General features: G+C 43.3%; 1 protein-coding gene across 4 annotated transcripts in view; it reads right to left on the bottom strand.

Annotated features, from left to right (window-relative positions):
- SULF2 (sulfatase 2) overlaps positions 1–23,200 on the bottom strand; it is a 256,183-nt gene that overhangs the window by 17,606 nt on the left and 215,377 nt on the right. For all 4 annotated transcript variants that reach the window (XM_014609699.3, XM_059733171.1, XM_059733170.1 and 1 more), the window contains 5 exons: positions 20,998–21,126; positions 19,963–20,019; positions 18,843–18,972; positions 12,035–12,242; positions 757–1,000 (listed from right to left, as the gene is read on the bottom strand). In XM_014609699.3, the coding sequence (XP_014465185.1) occupies positions 757–1,000; positions 12,035–12,242; positions 18,843–18,972; positions 19,963–20,019; positions 20,998–21,126 (768 nt within the window). The remainder of the gene's footprint in view (positions 1–756; positions 1,001–12,034; positions 12,243–18,842; positions 18,973–19,962; positions 20,020–20,997; positions 21,127–23,200) is intronic.

Below are 23,200 nucleotides of genomic sequence, written 5' to 3'. Positions count from 1 at the left end.
CATTGGCCAAACGGAGGTGCAAGTGGCAGTTTCTTCCCTTAGGATTCTGATTTCCTTCTTGCAACAAGTAGCAATGGGACCTGGGTTGACAGCCCAAGGTCACACAGCCTGTCAGATATCTGTGCATTCTGCTAAATACCTTGTCACAAGGACATAAAAAAGGAAAGGACAAGTAGCAATCAGTTAAACCTAGACAGATGGGTGTACCACTAAATGCTGAGATTCCCATGGGTGCATCTTATCCCGTTTTCACATAAATACATGTGCATTATTAATGCAAACAGAAACTTGGCCTGTCATGACTGATGGGTGACCCAGGTTGGCCACTGATGGCTGAATTAGAGGTGGGTTCCTACTACAGAACACTGCACTAGGTCTTCTGCAGCCAGACAGCCCTTGTGTGTGATGACAGATCATCTAATGAAAAGCTAAAGCTACTGTGGGTAAGGATGAGAAAGGAGAAAGACAGACCTAAACATATATTTGTGGTGGGATTATCTTTGATTTTAGTTTAGCCTTGGACTTCAAAGGGAAAAAAGATAAGGCAACATTCAGAACTTTGGAAATACCCCTTCAATTCCTTCATCCTGCTGGCTGCTGCAGGACCATTGCCAAACTCAGTCCAGGCTTCGAGTCTTCTTTGCCAGATCAGGGAGCCAGTGACCAAAAGGTATGGGAATCCAAATATTTGCTCATCCAATGAAAGGGTCTGGTATTTACCTAACTTGCCCCATGAGGCATGCCTTGCACACTCACCTGTGTGTCACTTTGATCAGATTAGGGGCTGTGTACTCTGCAAGGCTGCCTGTGCCACTGTATTCCCCAATGTCCTTTTCCTCCTCTTCTCGTGCCACATCCCTCTGGAGTTTGTGCCTTTTTGTGATATTCCTTGGGAAGACAGGCTGGTACCCATCCTCCAAACCCAAATTATAAGCCTCTCCATTCAGCTCAATGGACACAGAGCGGACAGAACGATTCCGGATGTAGCTTGGTTTATACTCTGTAGTGGTGAGAGAGAACATACATGGGTTATAATGTGATCTTGATGGGGCTGGGTTTCTTCTAAAAATCAATCATGCTGTGACCTCTGGTATAAATTGACCAGGTTTGGCTTTGTTTCTGCTGTTTGCATGGACAGATGGGTAACTAGAAGAATGGGTGGGGCAGATGCAATGCAGAGGGACACAGAAGGAGAAAAGGAGAGGAAATAGGTAACTTGTTGAGATAGTAAATAACTTATTTTAACTGTTCTTCCCCCTCCCCCCCAAAGAGTCACCAGATGGCAGTAAAAGTTTAACAAAGAATCAAGACAGCTAGAAATGGAAGAGATGTACAATGCTAGGTCATCCCTGCAGAGGCCTGTACAAAGTGATTCCCTACCTTCTGTGCTCCTGGGCTGTGTCCAGTCTAAAGACCCAAGCAAAGATCTCCAACACTACCTGAGAAAGCTGTATTCACAAATCCCAGATAGCACTGCCAGGATTCAGTCTAACCCTTTTCCCAAATCAAACCCACTAGTCCCTTTCTCACTGCCATTTCCTTTGCTCAGTGCCCCTGCATGTCACCAGCCCTCTGATGTGGCAGTGCACAGAGCAGATTGCAGGATTCTCCAAACATTCCCACTGGTGCCATGCAGTCCTTCGTGGTGCAGCACCTCTGGGTCTGCAGTCTACTGTCACAAAGCAGAGTTTGCAATCAGGCAACACCATGCAGTATTAAAGCTGCACAGACTTTTGTGAACAAGAACTCACTTCATCAGACGCGACTCATACTATTCGTCATAGCATCTGATGAATTAAGCACTTGCTAATGAAAGTTTATACATCTCTGATTCAGTTAGTCTATAAGGTACATCTCTACCCTGTTTTCTGATTGACTTCAGACTAACATGACTAACTACCTTTCTTTGGGCGCATCTACAAATACTATTAATGCTAATTGTGCAGTACTGCGTAGTAAGCTTTCCCTGGGAGCACTTCTATATGTGCTCCCTGTTGGGAACAAATTTGCTCCCAACAGGAGCAGCCCAGTACAGAGCTGCTCTTACCCTGCTCTGGCCCCCTACAGCAGCCAGGGGGAGCTTGAGGCTCCACTGGGGGGTGAGCCTGGGGGCCAACAGGGAGCACGGGGGCTGGTCTCCGTGCACATGGGGCCAGAAGGGCTCTGCTGGCTGCAGCAGCAGCTGTTTCCTGGCACTGTGCACATCAGGAGTCCTGTGCACAGCAGGGTCCTGATGTGCACAGAGCTGGGAGGCAGCTGCTGCTGCAGATCTTTCCCAGCCCCATACACATCGGGACAAGCCGGTGCCCAGTGGGGTTTCCCCATGCAGCCAGAGCTGACCAGCAGCTGTCCCATTTCTGGGGCAGTTCCCAACCAGCCCCTGGCAGCTCAGGGAAATCCTGTGAGGAGTTGGGAGCCAAGCAGCACCAGGACAGAGGTCAGGCACAGAGCCGGGAGCTGAGCACTGCCAGGTCCACGGGAGTTCCCCGTCCGCAGTGGCCCCCTGGTGTTGGGGCTGAGTGGGAGCAAATTTGTTCCTGGTCAGCATTTACACATGCACTATCTACTGTATTTACAGGCAGTACAGGTACTGTATCTACCATGCAGTATCTACTGTATTTACAGGCAGTAGCTAACTGTGCAGTAAACTAAAGTTGCTGCACAGTAAATGGTGAGCATGTGTAGACAGTGATGCTTTACTGCACAGTAGATTAGTCTACTGTGCAGTAAAGCAGCCTGTGTAGACACACCCTTTGTGTAGTAATAGTTTGCCGTCTACAATTGCTCATTGATTGTTCACCAACATTCTCCTTCCCAGCTCAAAACCCAAAGGGTTCTCCCTCTTCTACTGATTCTGTTCCACAGTTACACAAGGGTTTGGGTTTTTTGTTGGTTTTTTTTTTTCTTGAGAGCTCAGTCTAGATGACAAGGTTTGGATCAAGACCCCAACCTTCCCTAACTTTGGTGTTGTCTAGACCTGGTCAACAGCCAACTGGTTGCTAAAAGCAGAAGGGAAACCCTTTGCTCTTCCTCAGCCAGGGTCTGACCCAGTGGCCCTTTACCCTGTCTCATTTCAATATGCATAACACAGCTCAGCGTGACTCCCTGTGACTGAGGCAAGCAGAACTTACCTGCTACTTTGTAACCAACTTCTTTAAAAACACCACTGGGAATATTTCATACTTTCAATCCTGTGGCTGAAGCCTGGTATGTGTTCACCTACCATTGTTCCCTTCATCTGAGCAGGGCCACCACATCCTCTGCAGCACCTGGCTGAAAGCAGCTATAGGGATCCCTCTTCCCCATTTTTACTGGCTCCTTCCTGATCTTTTCCCCATGAAGAGACTCAGGATCCTGTGGGACCTAATTAAAAGCAAGTAAGTTTCTCTGTTCTAGATTCCTTCCCTCTGCAGCATGACACTTTTGTTTCGCAGTCTGATGAAGACAGGGAAGGTGCCATGGAAAGAATCAGCTCCCTGCTCTCTACTGTGCTTCATAAAACAATTATTTCCTTCATAAGAGAACCACCCCCCGCCTTGCAAAGTAAGAAGAAAACAAATAGTGAACACTACTAACTGCTGCATTGTCCACCCAAGAAGGGAACATCACATGAGTTGGCACATCCTGTCTTTTATGCAGAGCTGACTTTTTCCATCTCTGAATTCCAAGTTGGTCAAGAGTCCCAAGGGCCATTGCTGGGCAGGCAAAAACAAGAGAAACAAATCTCTCCTCCAAGCTAAGCCTTGGCACCTGACACTAGGTTCCTGTTAATGCTCTAGAGAAACTGCAATACCAGCTGGATGGTCTGGCTCAGTGCTTTCTCTCCACCTGGGGCTCAACATTTATTGCTGGTATTAAGCCAGGTGAATCATAGCTGAATAAAACAAAAAAAAGGCTCCAATTCAGAAAATGTTGGAATAAAAACAGGAGGAAACTCCAGTCTCTTCAATACCAGGAGGAAGTTCCAAAAAGCTACACCCTAAAAATTACACTCAAAGTACAAACTCCAATTTCTTCAATTGTTCTTTTATTTCCCCCTGTTATTCTTAGCCAGCCAATGATTCTACCTGCTTTTATAAGCTATTTTGCTTTTTTACTGTAAGCTGCCCTAAGACTTTTTTGGGAAGTATAAACCTACTAAATAAGTAAATATAGGAATAAATAGGTGTCTCTTCCCTGCGAGTCTCACAAACCCACCTGACATGTTACATTTTAGCAAACAGATGCAAGGAAAGAGTCTACACATCTTTAAAGAATCCTCTTATATTCAAAACCAAGAGAGCATGTCTCCACTGCAGCCACTCCCAGCCCCACCTGGCAGAGAATGATTCGATCTAGTATAAGACAGCTCACAAATCAAGTCATGCTTTATGGAATCACTACATGAAGCTCTATCCACGGTGCTGACTAGATCATTTCATGCTGTGATCCGTCCCAAATGCCATGTTTTCCAAGACAGGTGGTTAAAACATTTAACTGACAGCTAGGCTGAAGCTGGGGCTCCCTATTTCTAAAGTGAACTGTAGTCACAAATCCCAGTAGTTATAGCTGTAACCACCTGATTTGCTCCTACAACTACTATGTTTTGCCTGCAATTTCCTTGCCTGGATGCAAGCACACACATACACACAATGTGGATTCAGGGCCACTGAGAATTTTGTCCTAAGCAAAGATGCTCTTGCTCCTTCGTTATCAAATTTCCCTGACTAGGTCTGGCTCTGGTAAGGTCCACGAATCCCACACCTTTTTCTCTGTTCCTCAAAAGCTAGCCGTTCTCCTACTTGTCCTGCTATTTAGCTGCATCCCCAAAGCTGAATCTAGATACTGAGCCTGGAGAAATTTAAGCTAAAGGAAGCCAGTCACTCAATAATGGATCTCTCCACAAGCTCTGTGCTTCATTTCTTGTACTTGGCACATGGGTTTTGCCGCTCATTTGGGCTAGAAGGCCAGGACTTCCTTAGCCAGATTGGCAACTAACCCCCACAAATTATTTTTCACAGCTATTTTTTGGTAGCAAAAAGTAACAGCATATGAAATTTCAGCACCAGGTGGTGAGCATGCACTGCAGCACCTGGAATAATTATTCAACTGCATAAAGAAGTGAGGTAATATTTTATTATAAAAACATAAACTTTATATCTGGCATAAACATACCCAGCCTTCAGCTTCATATTAACTCCCCTCAAGTCCTCATCACTCCAGCCTTATTGCTAGTTTGCACCTGCTAACTCATAACCTGACACTGAGATCATTTAGCAATGACAGTTCTCTCAGGAGTAACAGTGAAGACTATAACCAGCTATAACTATAACCCAGTGAAAGCAGATGTTTGGCTGCATAGCAGAAAGCTCTTGGTCTTTGCTGATGATATCTATTCCATGTAGGTTTTGGGGGGTTCAGTGCATTCTCTGTTACATACATGACCAAAGGAAAAGTCTTTTAGACTATGAATGAGTATGGTGCTGACAATTTCTAACCATGAGAAAAGTTTGTTTGCTCGCATGGGCCTTAAGGAAAAAAGTTGATGCCAACCCAGCATTTCCCATTTATTGCCAATACATGTCCACAGAATTTTGCAAAAAAAGTAAACTTTCCAGAGGAACCCAAGCAACTTAGGTTCCTAAGATAAAATTTTTAAGGTATTTAAGGTGCCTAAATCTACAAATAGATGTCTTGGTGAAATTTTCCATGGGAGTTTGGCATCTAAGTACTTTTGAAAATGCCACTAAATAGATATTTACTTGCAACTTCAGACACCTCAAAGCTACCTAAGATTTTACCATCTAAGTCCTTTTGAAAATTTTACACCAAGTCTTTTGCTTCTAAAGTATTTGATGTTCAAGTGATTTTTTTTTCTTCTTCAGACTGTGCCTTAAAATACTGGGATTTTGCTGCAGGAGAGAAATTGGACCTCAAAGAAAAGCAAATGTTATGGAAGTTAAAAAGAAAATATTTACAAACCTACCAGGGAGACATTCACTCCACCACATGCTACTTAGTAACTGCCATTGGCCACACTCATTTTTCCAACACTACAGGAGAAGATCTCTGTGAATACAGAGACCGTAATAGATAACAATACAGCTAATGTTAGAGCTTCTCTATCCTCACTAACTTTTGAACTCTGGTACTTTTGGAAAAACATTTTTTTTCAGTTTTTTCTACCAAATGAAAAGACAATGGGGGGAGGGGGGAAAGGAAATTAATAGAACAAAGAAATATGCAAACATTCAAAGACCATCCCTGACAAACTCAGGTAAGTAGAAATGCTCAGAGAATGTGCTTATCAATGAAAGTCCTTTTCTCCTTGCTTCCAAAATGTGTGAATGAATTTAAAGCGATTCCCATGGCCCCACATATCACAGAACAATACAGACCTAAGCAGCCACATTTATCTAATCCAGGTTTTATTTGTGATTGCTGGAGGCAGAGGGATTTGATGAGGTGTCTAAATCACTTAGGAGCTATTATTTTATTTATGCTCTCTGATTTAGTGAGTGCAAATTTTGCTGGGTGCCTGTCTGGGGTGGAGCCTACTTCTTCTGTATGTTCCCAGCCCCCAAACACATCCTCTATCAGACAGCCTTGCTCCTTGCAGTTTAACCTTCTAAACAGTCCAGTATATTTTTCTTTCTGTTGCCACAGTAAGAACTATGAAACGTGTCATAAAACTCCATACAGTCAACACTGACACCTGGGTCCCCCCCTTAACACCACAGCACCGGCTTGGAGAAGGAAAGGCTCCATTTTCTCTTAACTGACAATTTGCAGCCTAATAAGCTGGCTTTCTACTTAGGCTGTTTAAAACAACAAACAGGAAAGCTATGCTGGTCTATGCTGCTTCGTGCCCACTCCTTTCCAGAGTGTGGTTTATTCAATAATTAATGTGCAGGTGCCGGAATTGCTGATGCCACTTTAGGCAGGCTGCACCAAGTGTCCTAGCTATCCTGTTCCGCTGATGCTGGCTGTGGGAAAAATCAGGCATCTGGATCACACTTATCTTGACTTAAGAAATCGGGAGTAGAAACTGGCTCAAGTTGAGCTGATTAGTTTGAGAGCGTGACTACTGCACAACAGTTTAACAGTAGGTCTATCCACTGCTGAGACTCGCTCTGCTGAATGTGCACAGCCTGCCTCCCAAACTAGAAACAAGAGAGCAATGTTAGTGTGACACTGCAGGCAAGGCTTTGCCAACATAGCCCTTCCTCACATAAGACAGGCAGGCCCTACCCTGCCTTTACTCTTTTAGAGATGACCCCACCGATTTGAAAGCTCACTAAGGGGCCTCCACCCCACAACCATCTTTTAGGCTAAATCAAAAAGCCTGAGGCTGAATCAATTCAATCTTTGCAGGTTAATCTAAGCTGTGTAGATCAAACTGATAAGCAAGTGAACAGGCATTCATTTTGATTCTGGAAATGCAGCTATACGCCTCCAGAGCCCCAGGCCAGAAGCCACGGCATACTAGAGCACGCCTCCCTGCTTGGCTAGAGCAGACAGCTTTGGCCAAGGCTAGTCTTTCCACCCTGGGAGGGGTGGTTTGCAGGGGAGGTGCAAAACATCCTGGGATGCTGGGGGACTGTAAATTAACTTGAGTCTGGAGGGGATCTGGGACAGAAGTTCAGTAAATCAATTTAACCTAAATCAGTTAAGTCTGATAACTACACCCATCCAGGTTTATCGTAAACCAGTTTAGGCTATTCTGAAAGTGGTTTACATGCACTGAACTTCTGTTGTGTTAGAGATTTGAATTGTTTTCTGATCACTTGTAATGGTTTGTGTGTAATTTCTGTCCCTAGCCTTTATCATGTCTTGAGTTTTAAAAATTGTTTTTTCAAGCTCTGACTATATTTGCATACAAAATCATTGAGCTTTTGTTTCTTTGTGTTTGGAGCTTTAATAGAGAAGGTCTAGCAGAAATGTCAGTTGTTACTGCCCTGTTATAGCTTTGGAGGTGCTGAACTAACACAGAAATTCTGTAAATCTTCTTAAACCAGGTGATTTATTTGACTTCAATTTGTCATTTATCCTGCAAAAAGGATCAATTTGTCATTCATCCTTATTCCATCTGATCTTGAGCACCTCTAAGCGACAGTGGCCACGTCTAAATGGGACACTTTACTGTGCGGCAAGTGTCTGTGTTTGACTCTTACTGCGCAGTCATTTGCTTTACTCAGCAGTTATTCTGCTACCTGCAAAAGCAAGTAGCAAATTAAATGCCAAGTAATTACTGCTCAGTATGGCACATGTAGATGGCTGACCAGGAACAAATTTGGTCCCGGTCAGCTGGGGCAGCAGGAGATGGGAGATTGCTCCCTGTCCCTGGGAGCTGCCTGCTGCTGGGGCAGGCTCTGCCCCCAGAGCCCAGGTGGGAACTATGTCCCCCTGACCCTGCAGCAGGGAGCTTCCAGGCCCTGCTCCGCCATCGCAGAGCGGGGGCTGGGAGCTCCCTGCACAGGGAGAGTTCCCTGCCCAGCGTGGTGCTCGCTTGGACATGTCCCTAACTGGGACAGTTCCCTGCCAGCCCCAGGGTACATGGGGAAGTCTGCACATGCAGCCTGGAGGTGGCCGGGCACTGTCCCATTTCGGGCAGCCTTGAGCCCGGGGCCGGCTGAGAACGGTCTTGGTCAGGGGCAGATCCCAGCTCCACAGATTTTTCCCAGCCCCATGTCCTGATTGGGCGATTGAGGCACAGGGCACGGAAAGAGCTGTGGGGGAGGGGCAGGTCCCAGACAAGGGCTCACTGCTAGCAGCCCCACCGGCAGATCGGGGCGTCTTGCTGTCAGGGCAGAGGGACACTGTCCCCATTTGGGCTCCACCACCAGAGCCCATCCTGGCAGCAGGCAGGTCCTGGGGACAGGGAGCAATCTCCCAACCCAGGCAAGGAGACAGCTGTTTCCTGGCCCCATGCTTTCTGCCAGCCCTTGGTCTAGCACCCAGGGGGAGCCTAGAGCTCCCACTGGCTGCTTCAGGAGGCCAGTGGTGGGCTGGAGGAGGTGGGAGCAGACTCCTGCCAGGAGCAGCAAATCAGCTCCCAAATGGGCTCATGTCCTGGGCACATGCCCAGGGTGGGTTTATTCCAGAGTAAATTACTCTGGAGTAAACCCATCAGAATCATTTGCATGTGCAGATGCACCCTGTATCACCATTATTAGGATCATAAGAAAGTAGGGTGGGAAGGCACCTCAAAAGATCATCTATTCAAGCCTCCTGCTCAAGACAGGATCATCCTTGCCTAAAATATCCCAAGCAAGGGTTTATCTAACCTAATTTTGAAAGTTTCCAAATGTGGAAAATCTATACTTTCTATAGGTAGCCTGCTTGATCCCTGACCATTCTCATAGGGCACATCCCCAGAAGTGGGAATGTCCCTGCATGCACACTCTGGCATGCAAGTTGCCCCAGGTTGGGCAGGGGAGGGTGATGCCACACGTGGGCTGGCCCCAGCAACCTGACCTGGGGTCCTGGGGGCCTCTTGGGGCTCCAGCAGTGGCAATCCCAGAGTGTGGAGCCTGGCCAGCAACTGGATTGTGGCTTTGGCCAGCCAGGCTCCGGGTTCAGGCAGTGCACGCCACCACCATGAGCAGCACCCTGCTTTTTTCTGGCATAGGTTTTGGTGACACGCGTTGCAAATTCGCAGCATGGCAAACGCCTGCATGTGCAACACATGCAGTTTGCGGCGCTGCAGACAGGAAACTGCAAACCACACACGCACGCTTGTGGGGCATGCCTAATCTCCAGCCTAAATTTCCCCTGCTGCAGTTTGAAGCCATTTTTCCTAGTATTATTGATAAAGAAGCCTGGAAAACACACTGTTCAGGATCATGTCCACAAACGTCTTTTCTGATAAACTAAAATGTTTCCTTTTTTTAAATGCAACTAATTCGTCTGATAGCTTAGGACTGAGTACAAGCTCCAGCTTGTCTGAGCAGAACATGGGGAACCAAGAATGCCAGTGTTCTCGTCTAGGTGCCAACAGCGGCTTCCTTTGTGACCTCAGCTTCCTTCCCTCAGTCTTGTTCACATGCAAAAGAGAGATAACTGTAACTGCATATTTAACCAATGTATTGGAACATTAGAAGTTTAATGTTTATAAGTACCAGACAAGTAAAATTGCTTAATACACGTTAAGTATTATTACACAATGTTATGTTGTCCCCACTCAAATATAATTGTTTGCTTGCCAAGTTAAGTGGCTCAAGTCTCTGTAACCAAAATTTTCTTTACTGTGTCTTTAAAAAAAAGTTAATTAAGCTGCAACTTCTAGTATTACTTGAAGATTATCTACTGTGCTACATATTTAAACAGCAAGTATAGCTGAGTAATTTCATCTTGGAACCAATAATTTTATTCATCCAAAAATTAGCTTAGTAGTTACTAATCAGCTTGCAAGGCAAATATAATGGGAGAAAATCAATTTAAACTCTCCGTTTGAAGCTTGTGCTAGGTCATTATACAGAAAGACTAATCTGCTAAATAATTAAGGCTCTGCATTTGTGGAGGGAGACGAAAGAAACATTACAGACGAATAATAATTCTGGAGCTGCCGTTTGCCTCTTTAATCTATAATTAGACTCAGTACTTCAAATATAGATATTAGTCTGACTCAGGTTTAAGAAAGGACCAATGGAATGAGCTTTGTGGAGAAGCACCTGATTTGATCTAAGGGAACTAAAAATGGTGTTTTCCCCTTTGGATATGATCTCTGGTTAAAAGTCAACCTTGGCACCACTGGTTGAGTATCAGGAAAAGACATTAGAGGTAAGCAGCCTCTGTAACAGAATATATACACCTTTATTAAAAATAAATTACTGCCTTAACAGCACAAAACACTTCAGTAAGTCTACTGCACGCTGGATCCTTTTGCACCATTGCAACTAAATACTGTAGTATTTTATGGCTGTTTAAGCGTATTTGCCCTGCTGGTATGATGCCCTACATACTCCTCTCCTTTTCAGTGGCTAGACTACATAAGATAAGAGCCTACTACCACTAGCAGTTAATGAAACGATACAGGCAAGCTATGGTATGAGTAGATGAAAGCTGTAGTTATTTCACTTACCTTTTCATACAGTAAAGAAAATGGGTAACAGAACACCATTTGAAAAGGCATAGACTCCAAGGGCCCAGCACCTTTGATGCTCAACAAATTAACTGAACTTTTTAAGTACTTTACTTTCTTTAAAAATGAATAAATAAATAAACAAATAAAAATCAACAAAAGAGCAAGCCTCGACTGAGATTCAAGTCCACATCACTAAAAATGCAATTAGCACTAATTAGCAGTCTGTGCAGAGAGATCAAGAGCAGAATGGACCTTTGGAACAGGGTCACAAAGCACGATTGCAGGAAAATAGAAAGCAATTCTTCATGCTGATCTCTGTGCAGGATATCTGAATGCCTTCCCAGACTGGTGCGTAAGTAAAGATTTTCGTTCTCCAGGACTGTCAGGGCAACACCTTTATCTGTATTACCATTTAAATGACTGGAGATAAGGGCCCAATTTTCCATTCCTTTGTGCCTTATGTAGACTTTGCATCTTTTTAATTCAAATGGTTGTACTTTCCACATGGGATCAAAGTGACTAAGAAAGATTCAACGTAGTGGAAAATCAGCAAGCTTCTGGCACCACAATATACATCCAAGAGGTTTATCCTAAGTAAAATTCCATGACTAAGAACAGCTTTTGGAACTATGCAAAATACATACTCCACATAGCTAGAGCAAACTGATTCAGAGCCACTGAACAGTAAGGGGCAAATCCCGGTCCCACTAAAGCCAACGTATGGCCCTGCTTTGGGCTGCCTAGCATCAAAGAATTCACCTCCCAAAGAATCATAGGGTCAATGGACTGAACATATTTTCAAACCTGGCTTTCTAAGGGTGGACATTATTTGTACCTTGACCTTAAATGAGGGACTTATCACCTATAAGTTGCTGGGACTTATCACCTATAAAAATCAGGCCATCTCTCTGGATGCCATGAGCAAGGAGCAGGCTTCTTTCTAGAAAGCAAGACAGGGGGTTCACTTACTCTTCTTGGAGAAGAGTTTCTTTCTGCGTCCAATTGGGCTCAGCTTATACTCGTTTTCTTCACAGTTGCAGTCTTCGCTGTTCCTGCTGTAATACTTGGGCATAAGGTTGGAGATCCCCTTGCTGCTGCCCATGGCTGCCAGGTTGGCCATCCCTTTGCACTTGTGCAGCTTGAGTTTCCCGCTGGCATCTTCCACACACTGCCATTTCTGCAAGAAATGTTTGGTTGACACCATGCCCTGCTCTGGGTTCACACAGACATGCTGCACTCCCCAGTAGCCAGCTCTCTCTCTGGGCAGTTCCATCACTATGGGAAACAAGGGTCTTACATAAAAAGTGTAAAGCTCCACGTAGATAGTCTACAGGGTCTGCAAGACATACAGAATACCTTTAAAGCAGGGGTTTTAAACTATAGCCCAGGATAAACAGCCATACAATCAAAATACATTTGTTAATGCAAGCATCCCATTTTCAAATCGCATAATCTTTAGTCTGTTCACATTCATTAGCTTTCGGGTGTCACCTACTCATCGGGGCATGTGCTAACCTACCCCATTTTCTGCAGGCTTTTTTGATTGTGATTTGGATGAGCCAGGGAGCAAGTGGCATACTTTTAGTTATGTCATCTTCATGCTAGCTGAGGACTTCTATACAATGGGGACTTCTTGGCTGACAACTGCGTGGATAAATTCAGTGTTGATGAACAGGAATCTGGCTCAGGAGTTCATGATTAAGGTAAGGAGAAGCTGACCTCGAATTCAGGTGCTCAAATGTCCAAAGGACCTGCTACACATACCAGTGACTGGTAATTATGCATCCATAAAACACAAATCTAACACGCACAGCAGCTCTGTGTACACACACAAGACTGTCATGTCTTTCTCAAGTAAAACTCACCTTTAACATACAAACAACCCTTTGGTGCCAAACCCATGCTTCGCTGTGTTTTTTATTCATATAATGACACTTTGATTTCTTCCCCATTCCCTGCCACCAGTAAGCGGTTTGGCATTATTGTGCTTCAATGCTTTCCTGCCACTAGAGCAATTACAGATGTTAATTCAAAGTCATTACTTGGGGCTCCAATCAGAAATAAATGGCTGTGACCTTCCCTGTAGGATTTTTCATGCAGTTTGCTTATTTCCTCAGTGAATCTCTCTCAATTGACAACATTTTCTTTTGGGGAGAAACAGCCTTACCAAGGCAAGATTCCAGCTGAATTTCATGAATTTTAGAGCCAAACCATCAAGACTGCTGTGTTCCTCAGTTTCCCTCTTTGCTCTGAAGAGAAGTGAAAGGTAAAAACCTGGCCAACCTGTTTGGTGCCAGAAAGACTCCCTTCCTAATAGTTTTAGGGACCCTGGATAAAGGACCGGAAGAGACATCCTGAGTTATCAAGTCCAGTCCCCTGCTGTTTTAAGGAATCCTGTTCATATGCTTACCAAGCTCCATCTTAAATCTAGTTAGGATTTCATCCTTATTCCTCCTGGCACTGAAAGGCTGTTCCAGAATGTCACTGCTCTGATGGGCACAAAGCTTCTTCTGATTTCCACACTAAATTTATTCACAGCCAGTTTATGTGCATTTGTTCATATGCCAACATTTTCCCTTCTTGATGTTTAACCCCCGATTTGTGTGTTGAACTCATCAGAATAGTATGGTGAAACCTTTGGACTGGAGAGGAGGGAAGAGAAAGCAACTCAGTCCACACTCCTCTGCAACAACACAGGACTGATTTAGTGACTCCTATACCATAGCCAATTCAAAATCCTCTAGTTTTTCCCATGCATATCTCCAGCCTGGGTAATTCTACAGCCTGCCAACAGCTTGCTCCATTGCTCAGGTGTTACCAAGTTTTTGCCACAGAACTGAATTTTCCCTTGTTTATCTTATGCTCACTACCCCATCTTCTGTCCTTGTTGGCTGAAAATAATAGGCTCCTGTCTTCTGTATAGCATCTATTTAGATGTGTGGACAGCTGCCTTTCCCTTTGGTTATCTCTTCTCCAGAATAAAAATGCTCAGTGCTTTAACTTCTCACAGGTCTTATTTGCCAAATCTTTTTTCCCCCCCTTCCCTTTCATTTTTTTGGTAGTTTTCCTCTTTACTTTCTCCAATTTATCCATCAGCAAATGATGAATCTGCTTCCTTTCCTCCGTAATCATCAGTATATAAATAACATGTCCTGTTCTCCTTTTCCGGAGGACTTTATTTCCCTGCACCAACTTGTGAAGCTCATGTGGACTCTTAGCTCAAGTATAGCTTTAGCAGGTACTGTAACTGCAGATCATTCAAACTTTAAAACTGCAAAGTGAATACACATTCCAAGACAGGACATTGTGAACTCTTCTTAGTGTTACAATAAAACAACTGTCAGCTACAGTGAAGTACATCTCGTGTATAGGGGGAGGGACAGTTGACTAATACAGAAGTAAAAATCTGAATTTCTTGCCAAAGGTTATTACTATTACTAATTCTATTACTATTATTATTTGCATTGTGGCAAAAGCAAGAGGTCCCAACCACAGCTGGGTCTCCTTTGAATTAAGCAGTGTACAAACACGTATAAAGAGAGAGTCCTGGCCCTAAACAGCTTGCAGTCTAAAAGGACAGGACAGACAAAAGGTGGGATGGGAAACAAAGGTCCAGAAAGGTGAAGTGACTTGTCTAATGTCACCCAGAAAGTCTGTGATACAGTTGAGGTTACAACCCATGTTTCCTGTCAGCTCATTGTTTTATCAATTACAACACCTTGCTACTTGTGTCGGGACAGGTGAAGAGTTCCTTTTTATTAAGTTATATCAATTTTGCCAAGGCACCTTATTCTTTCAGTTATCTTTCCTGAAAGGAATTCAAAAACATACCCTATAATTAACAAGAAGTACAAATATTAACTTGATTCTCTGAAGCACTAAAGTCAAAACAAAAACCCAGTAAGAATAAAATACTCTCTAGAGATAATTGTTCTGGGTTATTTCTGGATAGAACAGAAAACACACATGGTTTTCCTGACTGTCTGTAAAGGAATATATAAACCTTGGGGGGAAAAAAACCCAAAACAAAGCATGCATCAGATTTCTGAAGCTTTCATTTTCACAGCTAAGTGTCTTGGGATATTCCCTATAGCAATGAAGAAAGATGACCCAGGGAGCAAGTGGCATACTTTTACTTATGTCATTTCCATGTTACTTGGGGATTTCTTTACAATGGAGACCCTTCAGTAACTCCTGCTTACCATGGAAGCTGCCAGGGGGAAGAGATGAGTATCTCAGCACCACTCACACACCATTTACATGGGAGGAAATTAAGAATTACAGCAAGTTCTCCTGGGAAAAATGTTGATACAAATGGAGCTTTTTACCCTACATAAAGCAAACTTATCTTTAAGTACATTTGAGCCATAAGAAGTAGAATTTTAAGAAAAGCAGGATTGAAGGGGACATGCCGCCAACACAGACATCTATTTTTCTTGGCAAATTAGCAATACAGTTATATTGTGCTAAATCCTGTTAAAAAGAGAACAATGCTTTTTTTAAAACAAGGAATAGATTCATCCTAATGATCTTGTAGCTGAGCAGGTGAAAATGCTAAGCAAAGATGAATAAACTTTGCAAATCATTTCAATGGAGTCCTTTGTGCAACTGTTGTTATGATACAGAGGAATTGCTGGAAATACTCTGCAAAGCAATGCTGATATCATAATTGGCTTCCACAAAAGCACATTAATGCAGGCCGGCAGATAAAAGTGGGTCAGCTTCCACTTACCAAGGCAGTTTAAAATGAAAGGCTGAACTGCACTGAAGGGACGGAAATTGTATGGGAGCTGGTGGGTACTATGATAAATGTTTTTTATTTCACATGGGAAGAAATAGCGGATCCTCTTCAGATCCTTGAATATGAATGCTGAGCTGTTCTTTCATTTGCTGTTACCATCATCCTTTGCTGGATGCAAATCACTAACATGGCCTGGACCCCACCAACTGTGTAAGAAAAGATAGCAACACATGTTCCCTTTGCACTAAGGCATTTACATGCGAGTATTACCAAAAAAATCTCACTTCATGCACTACGACTCTGACTCAAGGTTTTCAACTATTCAAAGAGCCCCATCTTCACTATCCCAGTTCTCCCAGCAGCCTGATTACAGGTCAAAGAGTATTCCATTGCTACGGTTGCAGAGATTTGCAAAGGAAACGCGTAGTTGTGGTGAGAAAAGGATGCTATGTTAATGCTTCTGAAGCAATAGTGTAGGCTCTTCTCACATTCAAAGTTCTCCTTACTTCCCCTCCATACTGAACTCTGCCCTCTTCTCCTCTGATTTTGCCTCCAAGTCACTTCCATCCATTTGTGCTTCTCTGTGGCTTTCCTATCTGCTTCCTTTCACTCCAGGTTTCCTGTCACCTTTCATACTGCCCCTGGGCTGCAAAGGACAGCCTAGTCAAAAGCAAAATCAACAAAAGGGCTCCCAGTGATTTTAGTAAGCTTTGGTCTAGATCTTAATACAGATCTGTACCCTCCCTTTTAAAACAGGATCTGAAAAGGCACTTACTTTCCAAAGCTCTCTTGCTTCTGTGAACAGATCCTGCTTAATATTATATGCCCCATCCTTCACAATGGTAATCAGCATGCTACAGGATCAAGGTATGTTTGTAATGTAGCCACCGTATCTGCGTACCTTAAGCTCCTCAAGACAGGGATTTGTAATTTATTTGGCACGTATGTATTGTGTAGGGCCACACCAACAGCACCAGGCAAACAAACACGAGCATGTCCTGGAAGTTATTTTTGTGGCAGTCTAATAAACTGTTTGAATGCACCCAGATTTAGAGACATTTTTTCCCCTTGGAAGAGTGTATTCATTTCCCACAGCACTTGCTGTCTAGACAGAGCAGTAGGGCACAGTCTCTAGAGCAGGGGCTAGATGGATTGAGACTCCCTTGGGAAACCATCCCAGACTCTAATTGACTTGATTGTTAGGCAGTTTTTCCTGATGTCCAACTTAAATTTGTCTTTTGCTCAATTTCATCCCATCACTTCCAATTACATCTTAGTGAACTGCCCAAAACAATCCTCCCTGCTCCTGACAATGAGAACGTGGCAAACCTCTCTCTTGATACTGCACCTGTGCTTTGCAACTTACTGGCAATTCTGACATTTTTTCTCATTTTTTTCTGATGTCAAAGGTATTATACTATTAGCAAAAGAAAACATAAATATGTGTGTCAAAACAGGGATCGTCTATTCTCCTGTTCTCCACTCCCTCTCCCTCCTCCACTGACAGTGAAGTGCAATAATACTGGAAAGGAAGCCTTCCTAGGGCTAAGGATCCTTCTTGCAGGAGACAGTCCCCACGTCTGTCCAGACAAGCATGGAAAATCTTGTTCTTTTCTGTCCTTACTACAAAGTTCAAAACAAGGTGGGTACAAAGTGGCATAAGAAAGTCAAAACACCCCTCAGAGAATATATAATGATGGAAAAAAGAACATTCAGCTTTCCCCCAACTACTTGAAAACTCAGTAACAGAAATATCTAGCACTCCTCCTTACTTCAAGAACATGACTTTACATCTCAAAATTTGCTACCTTGTGCAGTTCCAGCAAAAAAGGCTTGCTGACAATAATCAGTATATGAAAGGTGACATCCACAAGATTTCAGCAGCTTAGACTTTCAAAAGGAGTCAAATTACTCTTTCAGAGAGCTAAATCTGAAAAGAAAGCCATAGGAGGGAAAATAAGCACAGTGCACCTGCTCTAGGAAATGTTCATCTCTATGCCCCTGATCATCTGAGTCCAAACCAAAAGCTTGAGGACTTACACTCTCAGTCCACAAGTGTATGGGGGGGGGGTGAGGGGGGTGGTGGAGAACGTGGTATAGGTGCTTTATCTAATCATAGGACAAAGTCCTGGAACAATTTAAAGCAGCCATAAAGTCATAATGACCTACTCTGGATATAACACGGATGACACTTACATAGGCAATGCGCTCTGGCACCTGAAACAGGAGCTTCCAGCCCTCCCAAAGATCAGACACCAGCTACATCACCTTGCATTCCTATGCTGGGGTGATCCTCAGTTGCCATTTTAACACAGGTTTACAATACCTCCGCATCAGTCCAGTGGACAAAGGGACATTGTGCCAAGCCAAGGATGCATTCTGTATTCCTGGTAATACACTATAATTATTTGCTAAATCCCTCCTGTGCAATTAAGAGTCTGGACTGTGGACATTTTTGCAGTACAGTTATGTAATTGCAGAAACCACATGGACAACTGACTACACAATACATGTCCCCTTTATCCCCAGCTACTGTATGCAGTCATGGTAATTGCACTGGCAAACTGTGTGCATTTTTAGGAGCTGTTCTTGTTAATGGTAGGGATGTGTGATGGCCACATTAGACTTCCTTGCTGTTATTTTATGTAAATTGAAGTAAAAATGATTTAATGAAATAAATATGAGTCTGTAGCAAAAGGGAACTGTGCACATGTGGAATAATCTGAGCTCAATGTGAACTGTCATCACTAATGAATCTTGAATCTCATTCTGTTTGGGGAACAGAATGTTAAAATAGCCTAAGTCGTTCTCTTACAGTAGCTGGGAATCGATACAGAGGCACTTGAATCAGCAATTTCCTGACTGCCAGTCAATCTCATAAATGCTATAATACAGTTCTAAGCAAAGGCCATGAAATGAATCACTTGATTTATAAGCCGGCATTGAGAACAAGGTGAAGGGCATTATCACAGTTTGCAAGTGGTGTTAAGCTCAGGCCTTGATACGGCTGCTTACGCTGTGCTTGATGTGCCTTACCTGCCCAAGCTGTTCGCAGGCAGTTTGATATTCAGCTCGCTGGCACAGGTCTTTAACCCGCTGGTATTTAGGCAGGAAGTTTTCTTCCTGAGCATCCACTTTCTCATTTTCCCTTTTGTGCAATAGTTTACTGAAGAGAGAAAAGACACAAAGTTCTATCAAAGTTCATTCTAAGGATGACACAGGTTCTGCCAGAGGGGCTCAAACCACTGGAATATCAATGCTGGCATCCTGTCTCTGCCAGTGATCAGAGTTTAATGCTCCAAAAGAAACTGAACTACCTCTCTCATCTTCTCTGGTTAATCAGGCTAGGCTGCAAATGGGTGAAGGGGAGATCCCAACTCCTATGCAGCCCCTATGGGCTCCTGAAGTCTTTATTAGATTACCCTAGTTAGAGCATGCATAACTACAAGAGTTAGTAGAGTTGAGTTTGCATGGGAACTGCAGATCAGGACATCCCAAACTTTGGGGAAGCAGGAGATTCAAAAATCCAACTGCAAACTCAGAGCAGAACCTGGAGGTTCATGTTTAACTCAAGCTATTGTTGTTTGAAAAATGATGCAGTCCCATTTAAAAGTCTGGTGGGCTGAGGTACTGGGCTCGAGTCACCGGAAAGAGGATATAAGGCACACACATAACTCTCCTGAGTGCCACTGGGCTACACTCTGCCTTTGTTCCCTGTCCTCCGTTGTGTGCCAGGGCAGAGGTGCAAGGCCACAGCCAGATGATCCATAACTGGAAAGGTTCATTACCTTTTACTCTCCCTCTGCCACACAGGACTTAGGTAGTGGTCAGGGCGCTGTTCCCTTTCTTGGGCTTGCAGGAAATGAGCAGGGGCAGGATTCATTCCTTCCCACCCCAGAACTTCTGCAAAAGTCATGTATGCACAGCACATGAAAGCTGGGCTGGACTTCGACCCTTCAGACCAACATGAAACTACTATGCAGTCTTTCCTACCATACACCATTGCCATTAGAGATATTGCAGCAATGCCACTGCAAGGATGGGTATGTGGTGCTAGGCGTGTGTTTTCATAAGACAGCCAAGACAGCTTTGGTTCCAGTCATGTAGGATCCTCCTGTTTAGGGTGACCGGGCTCTGTGGTTAACTCTTTCCTTACCCTCTCTCCACTAGGAATGAGTCTCTCCACACCTTCATCCTTCTCTTTAAATGGAACCTGGAAAAACAACATTTGTATAAAAATCCAGCTAAGTCCCAACCTGCCCCCTCCTCCCCAATAACTCCTGCCAAAAACGTGAACCATTCCTCCCAAGGGAACTCATGATTATAGGAAGCAGACACATGCATATCAGCAGTGCTAATCACAGAAGAACACAGAACAGATTCATTCTCAGGGGCAATATCCACAGCAGATTTATACAATATAGTCATTGTTTCTATATAAAAACCACCAATGCACAGAGGGATTAAGTGACTTGCCCAAGGTCACAAAGGAGTCTGTAATTAAATCCAGACTTCCTGATTCCTTCTACAGTGCCTTACCTTTGAAATCATCCTCTGCCCTGCAAATGCCCTCTCCCGATCTAGCTGTTCTCCTCTTCTCCACCACATGTGCTTACAAGCAAAATTCCCGCGGGCTCCTCCCCCCCCGCCCCATCAGTTGCTGATTCCTCGGACTGTTTTCTTTCACAAGCATCCGTCTAATCCTCTTCCCTCAGCTGTTCTCAGTGATGGTACCGGGGCAGGTCTCAGACAATAACTGCATAATTCCAAACATTAGTCTGAGTTTGTGTCATGCTCTGGATATACAACCAGTCTTTTCACCTGAATTAGTTTACAGTTGATGAGATAAAAAAGGCTTTGCTTGAACACATCATTGTAAGTGATGCCACAGAAACATTTACATTCATGTAGCTAGAAACCTCCATGTAACCAGAGGCCAGTTTACTATTACACACATTATGTGTGGATATCTAGAGGACAAGCATCCTATAACAAAACACAGCAATCAGATCAAGTTAAAAATAGGCCAGAACATATTGAATAGATAAATAGATTTTTATTTTTTTCCTATGCATTATGGCCCATTTTATATATCCATTTTTATTGTTTTCCCCTCTATTTAGCTGTAAATGATCAAGTGTGCATAGGTACATGAAAATGCACACTCAGAACAAGCACTTTCCTTCCTTACCTATTGACTGGTCTCTCAGAATCCAGCAGTTTTAAAATGGATTTACCATCCATGTCAGGTGGAATGTCCAAGCCTGCAATATCTAGAATTGTAGGAGCAAGATCAATGTTCAATACAATGTGAGGATTCCTGAAAGAAATATATAAAGACCCTGTTTAGAAAAACTCTGTGGAGGCTGCAAACAACTACAGAAACCCCAGCTCCTCCATGGAGGATACAGGACCTAAAAAAAAGCTTACTCTGTGACATCTGCACAGAACAAAGGAAGACATTTATCCAATCTAGTCAGCTATTGAAAGGGATTAAAATATACAATACTAGTAAAATGCTAGGTGCACAACCTCAAGAGAGGCTAATGTGAAGATTAATTTAAGCACATAGCATTTTGAGAGTGAATATGCAAAATGGTTTATAAGGCAAAGCAAGTTAATGACTTAGAGAGGGTTCTGGCTATTTTGGGATATGAGAAAGCACATAAAGAAAAACTCTAGTGTCTCAGAGAATTAATGGGTCTGCCACTATGGTAATGATTTTATTAAAAAGTAAATCTGGCTGGTAACACATGGTTGTTCTGTTTCAGCATAGAGCACAAAGCCAAAAAACCTGGGCCTATGCAGCAGTAAAGCAAACAGCTAACAGTTACTGTGGGGAGAGGAAGGAGGGAGAGGAGAGAAGACAGCAAAGCAGTTGAGAGGGACTGGCCCTATTTCTGCAAGTTATGATGTTACAATACTGTTTTCCCAAATCAGGACCCCTCCATTCTCCAAAGAGAGGAACCTGGTACCCAAAAGCTGCCTTTGTTACAAGTGCAATATCGTATTCTTAGGTATAATTTTATGTTCTTTAAAAACAATCAAGTGGGGCACCTTATTAAAAAAAATAGACAAAGGGGAATATACTTTTCTGCAGCAAATCTAGTTTTGCACAGTTAGGCCCAGGAGTTACTTGCCACCAGGCTAATTCAAATCCTAAGAAACCATCTGTGAATTGCAGAAGTTTATGAGTTAAAAAGTCAGCAGGCAACGACAAGAGCAGAGATATGATGATTATTGAGCGCGTGTAATTTACTTTTAATTACCAGTGATTGTTGCGTGTTATATTTGGCATTAATAATAAGGCTCAGGAATGACTACTTGCTACAGCGGCTGCTATAAAATCTTTGCTGGCAAGAAAGAGGAGACGCTGCAATTATTCTGCATGAAAAATATGAGATGTAGGTATTGGCAAAATGCAGAGCACTGAGGTTCTACTATCTGTGGAAATTCAGCTTGAAGGAAAGCATCAATTTACTATTTGATATATCCTCTCTCCAAGGAACTTTATCCTGCTCTTCTAGGTTCTAGTGGGATAGACTCTGGTCTATTAAGTGTTTTTAGTCTCTGATTCCTAGAAATATTTTTACCTTCAAAAAACCACTCATATACAAAACCCAGTGGAAAGATTCTACAGGGCATCATTCATTTGCAATTTAAATGCACTTCTACTACAAGGCTGAAAGCAAGTTCAAAAGGAAATGGGAATCTTGAGGCTGAGACAATTCAGACAGGCCACCCCCTTCTTAGCTAATTATCAAAGCTAGACAGACCTCTGATATATCAAACCCACTGTCTAGATAACTTACGGTGCAGCTCAATATTGACACTCCCCTCCGAAACTATAAAGAAGGGGCTCAGTATAAGAGGAGTAGCACTGCTGGCAAACACTCCAATGGTATATGAGTAGAAGAGTATTTGAGCCCCTATTTCACAGGGAGAAGGGCTGTTCTTTCCTAAGCCATTCACCCTTCTATCCAAACTACAAGGAATGAAGGGCCATATTTTCTTGTTAAACAGCGAGAGAGAGAGACCCCCTTACATTTCCAGGTAACCGGGGAGACTCTGTGAGAGGAAAGCATTTAATATTCTCACAGTTACCACTAACTTTATGGAAAGTAGTCTCGAGTATGCTTGGACTTCAGTGGGACTCCATTACTCTCCTATACATCATCTGACTAGCTTAAGGTTTTATACTGCCACCCATCATGGTTGTATTGAGCATCTGCCATGTAAAACAGAGACGGCAAAGTCCCTATGTACTTACGGACTCTCTGGATCTTCATCTATTGTATCTCACCTACCTGTCTGTGCCTTATGCTCTTCCCAATCTCCTCCCTCCTACCTGCCTCCTCACACTCATGGTTTCACATCTTTTCCTTCTTGTTACT

The sequence above is a fragment of the Alligator mississippiensis genome, chromosome 9 (assembly GCF_030867095.1).
Source record: "Alligator mississippiensis isolate rAllMis1 chromosome 9, rAllMis1, whole genome shotgun sequence".
NCBI lineage: Eukaryota > Metazoa > Chordata > Crocodylia > Alligatoridae > Alligator > Alligator mississippiensis.
This window is presented reverse-complemented; position numbering and strand designations above follow the sequence as displayed.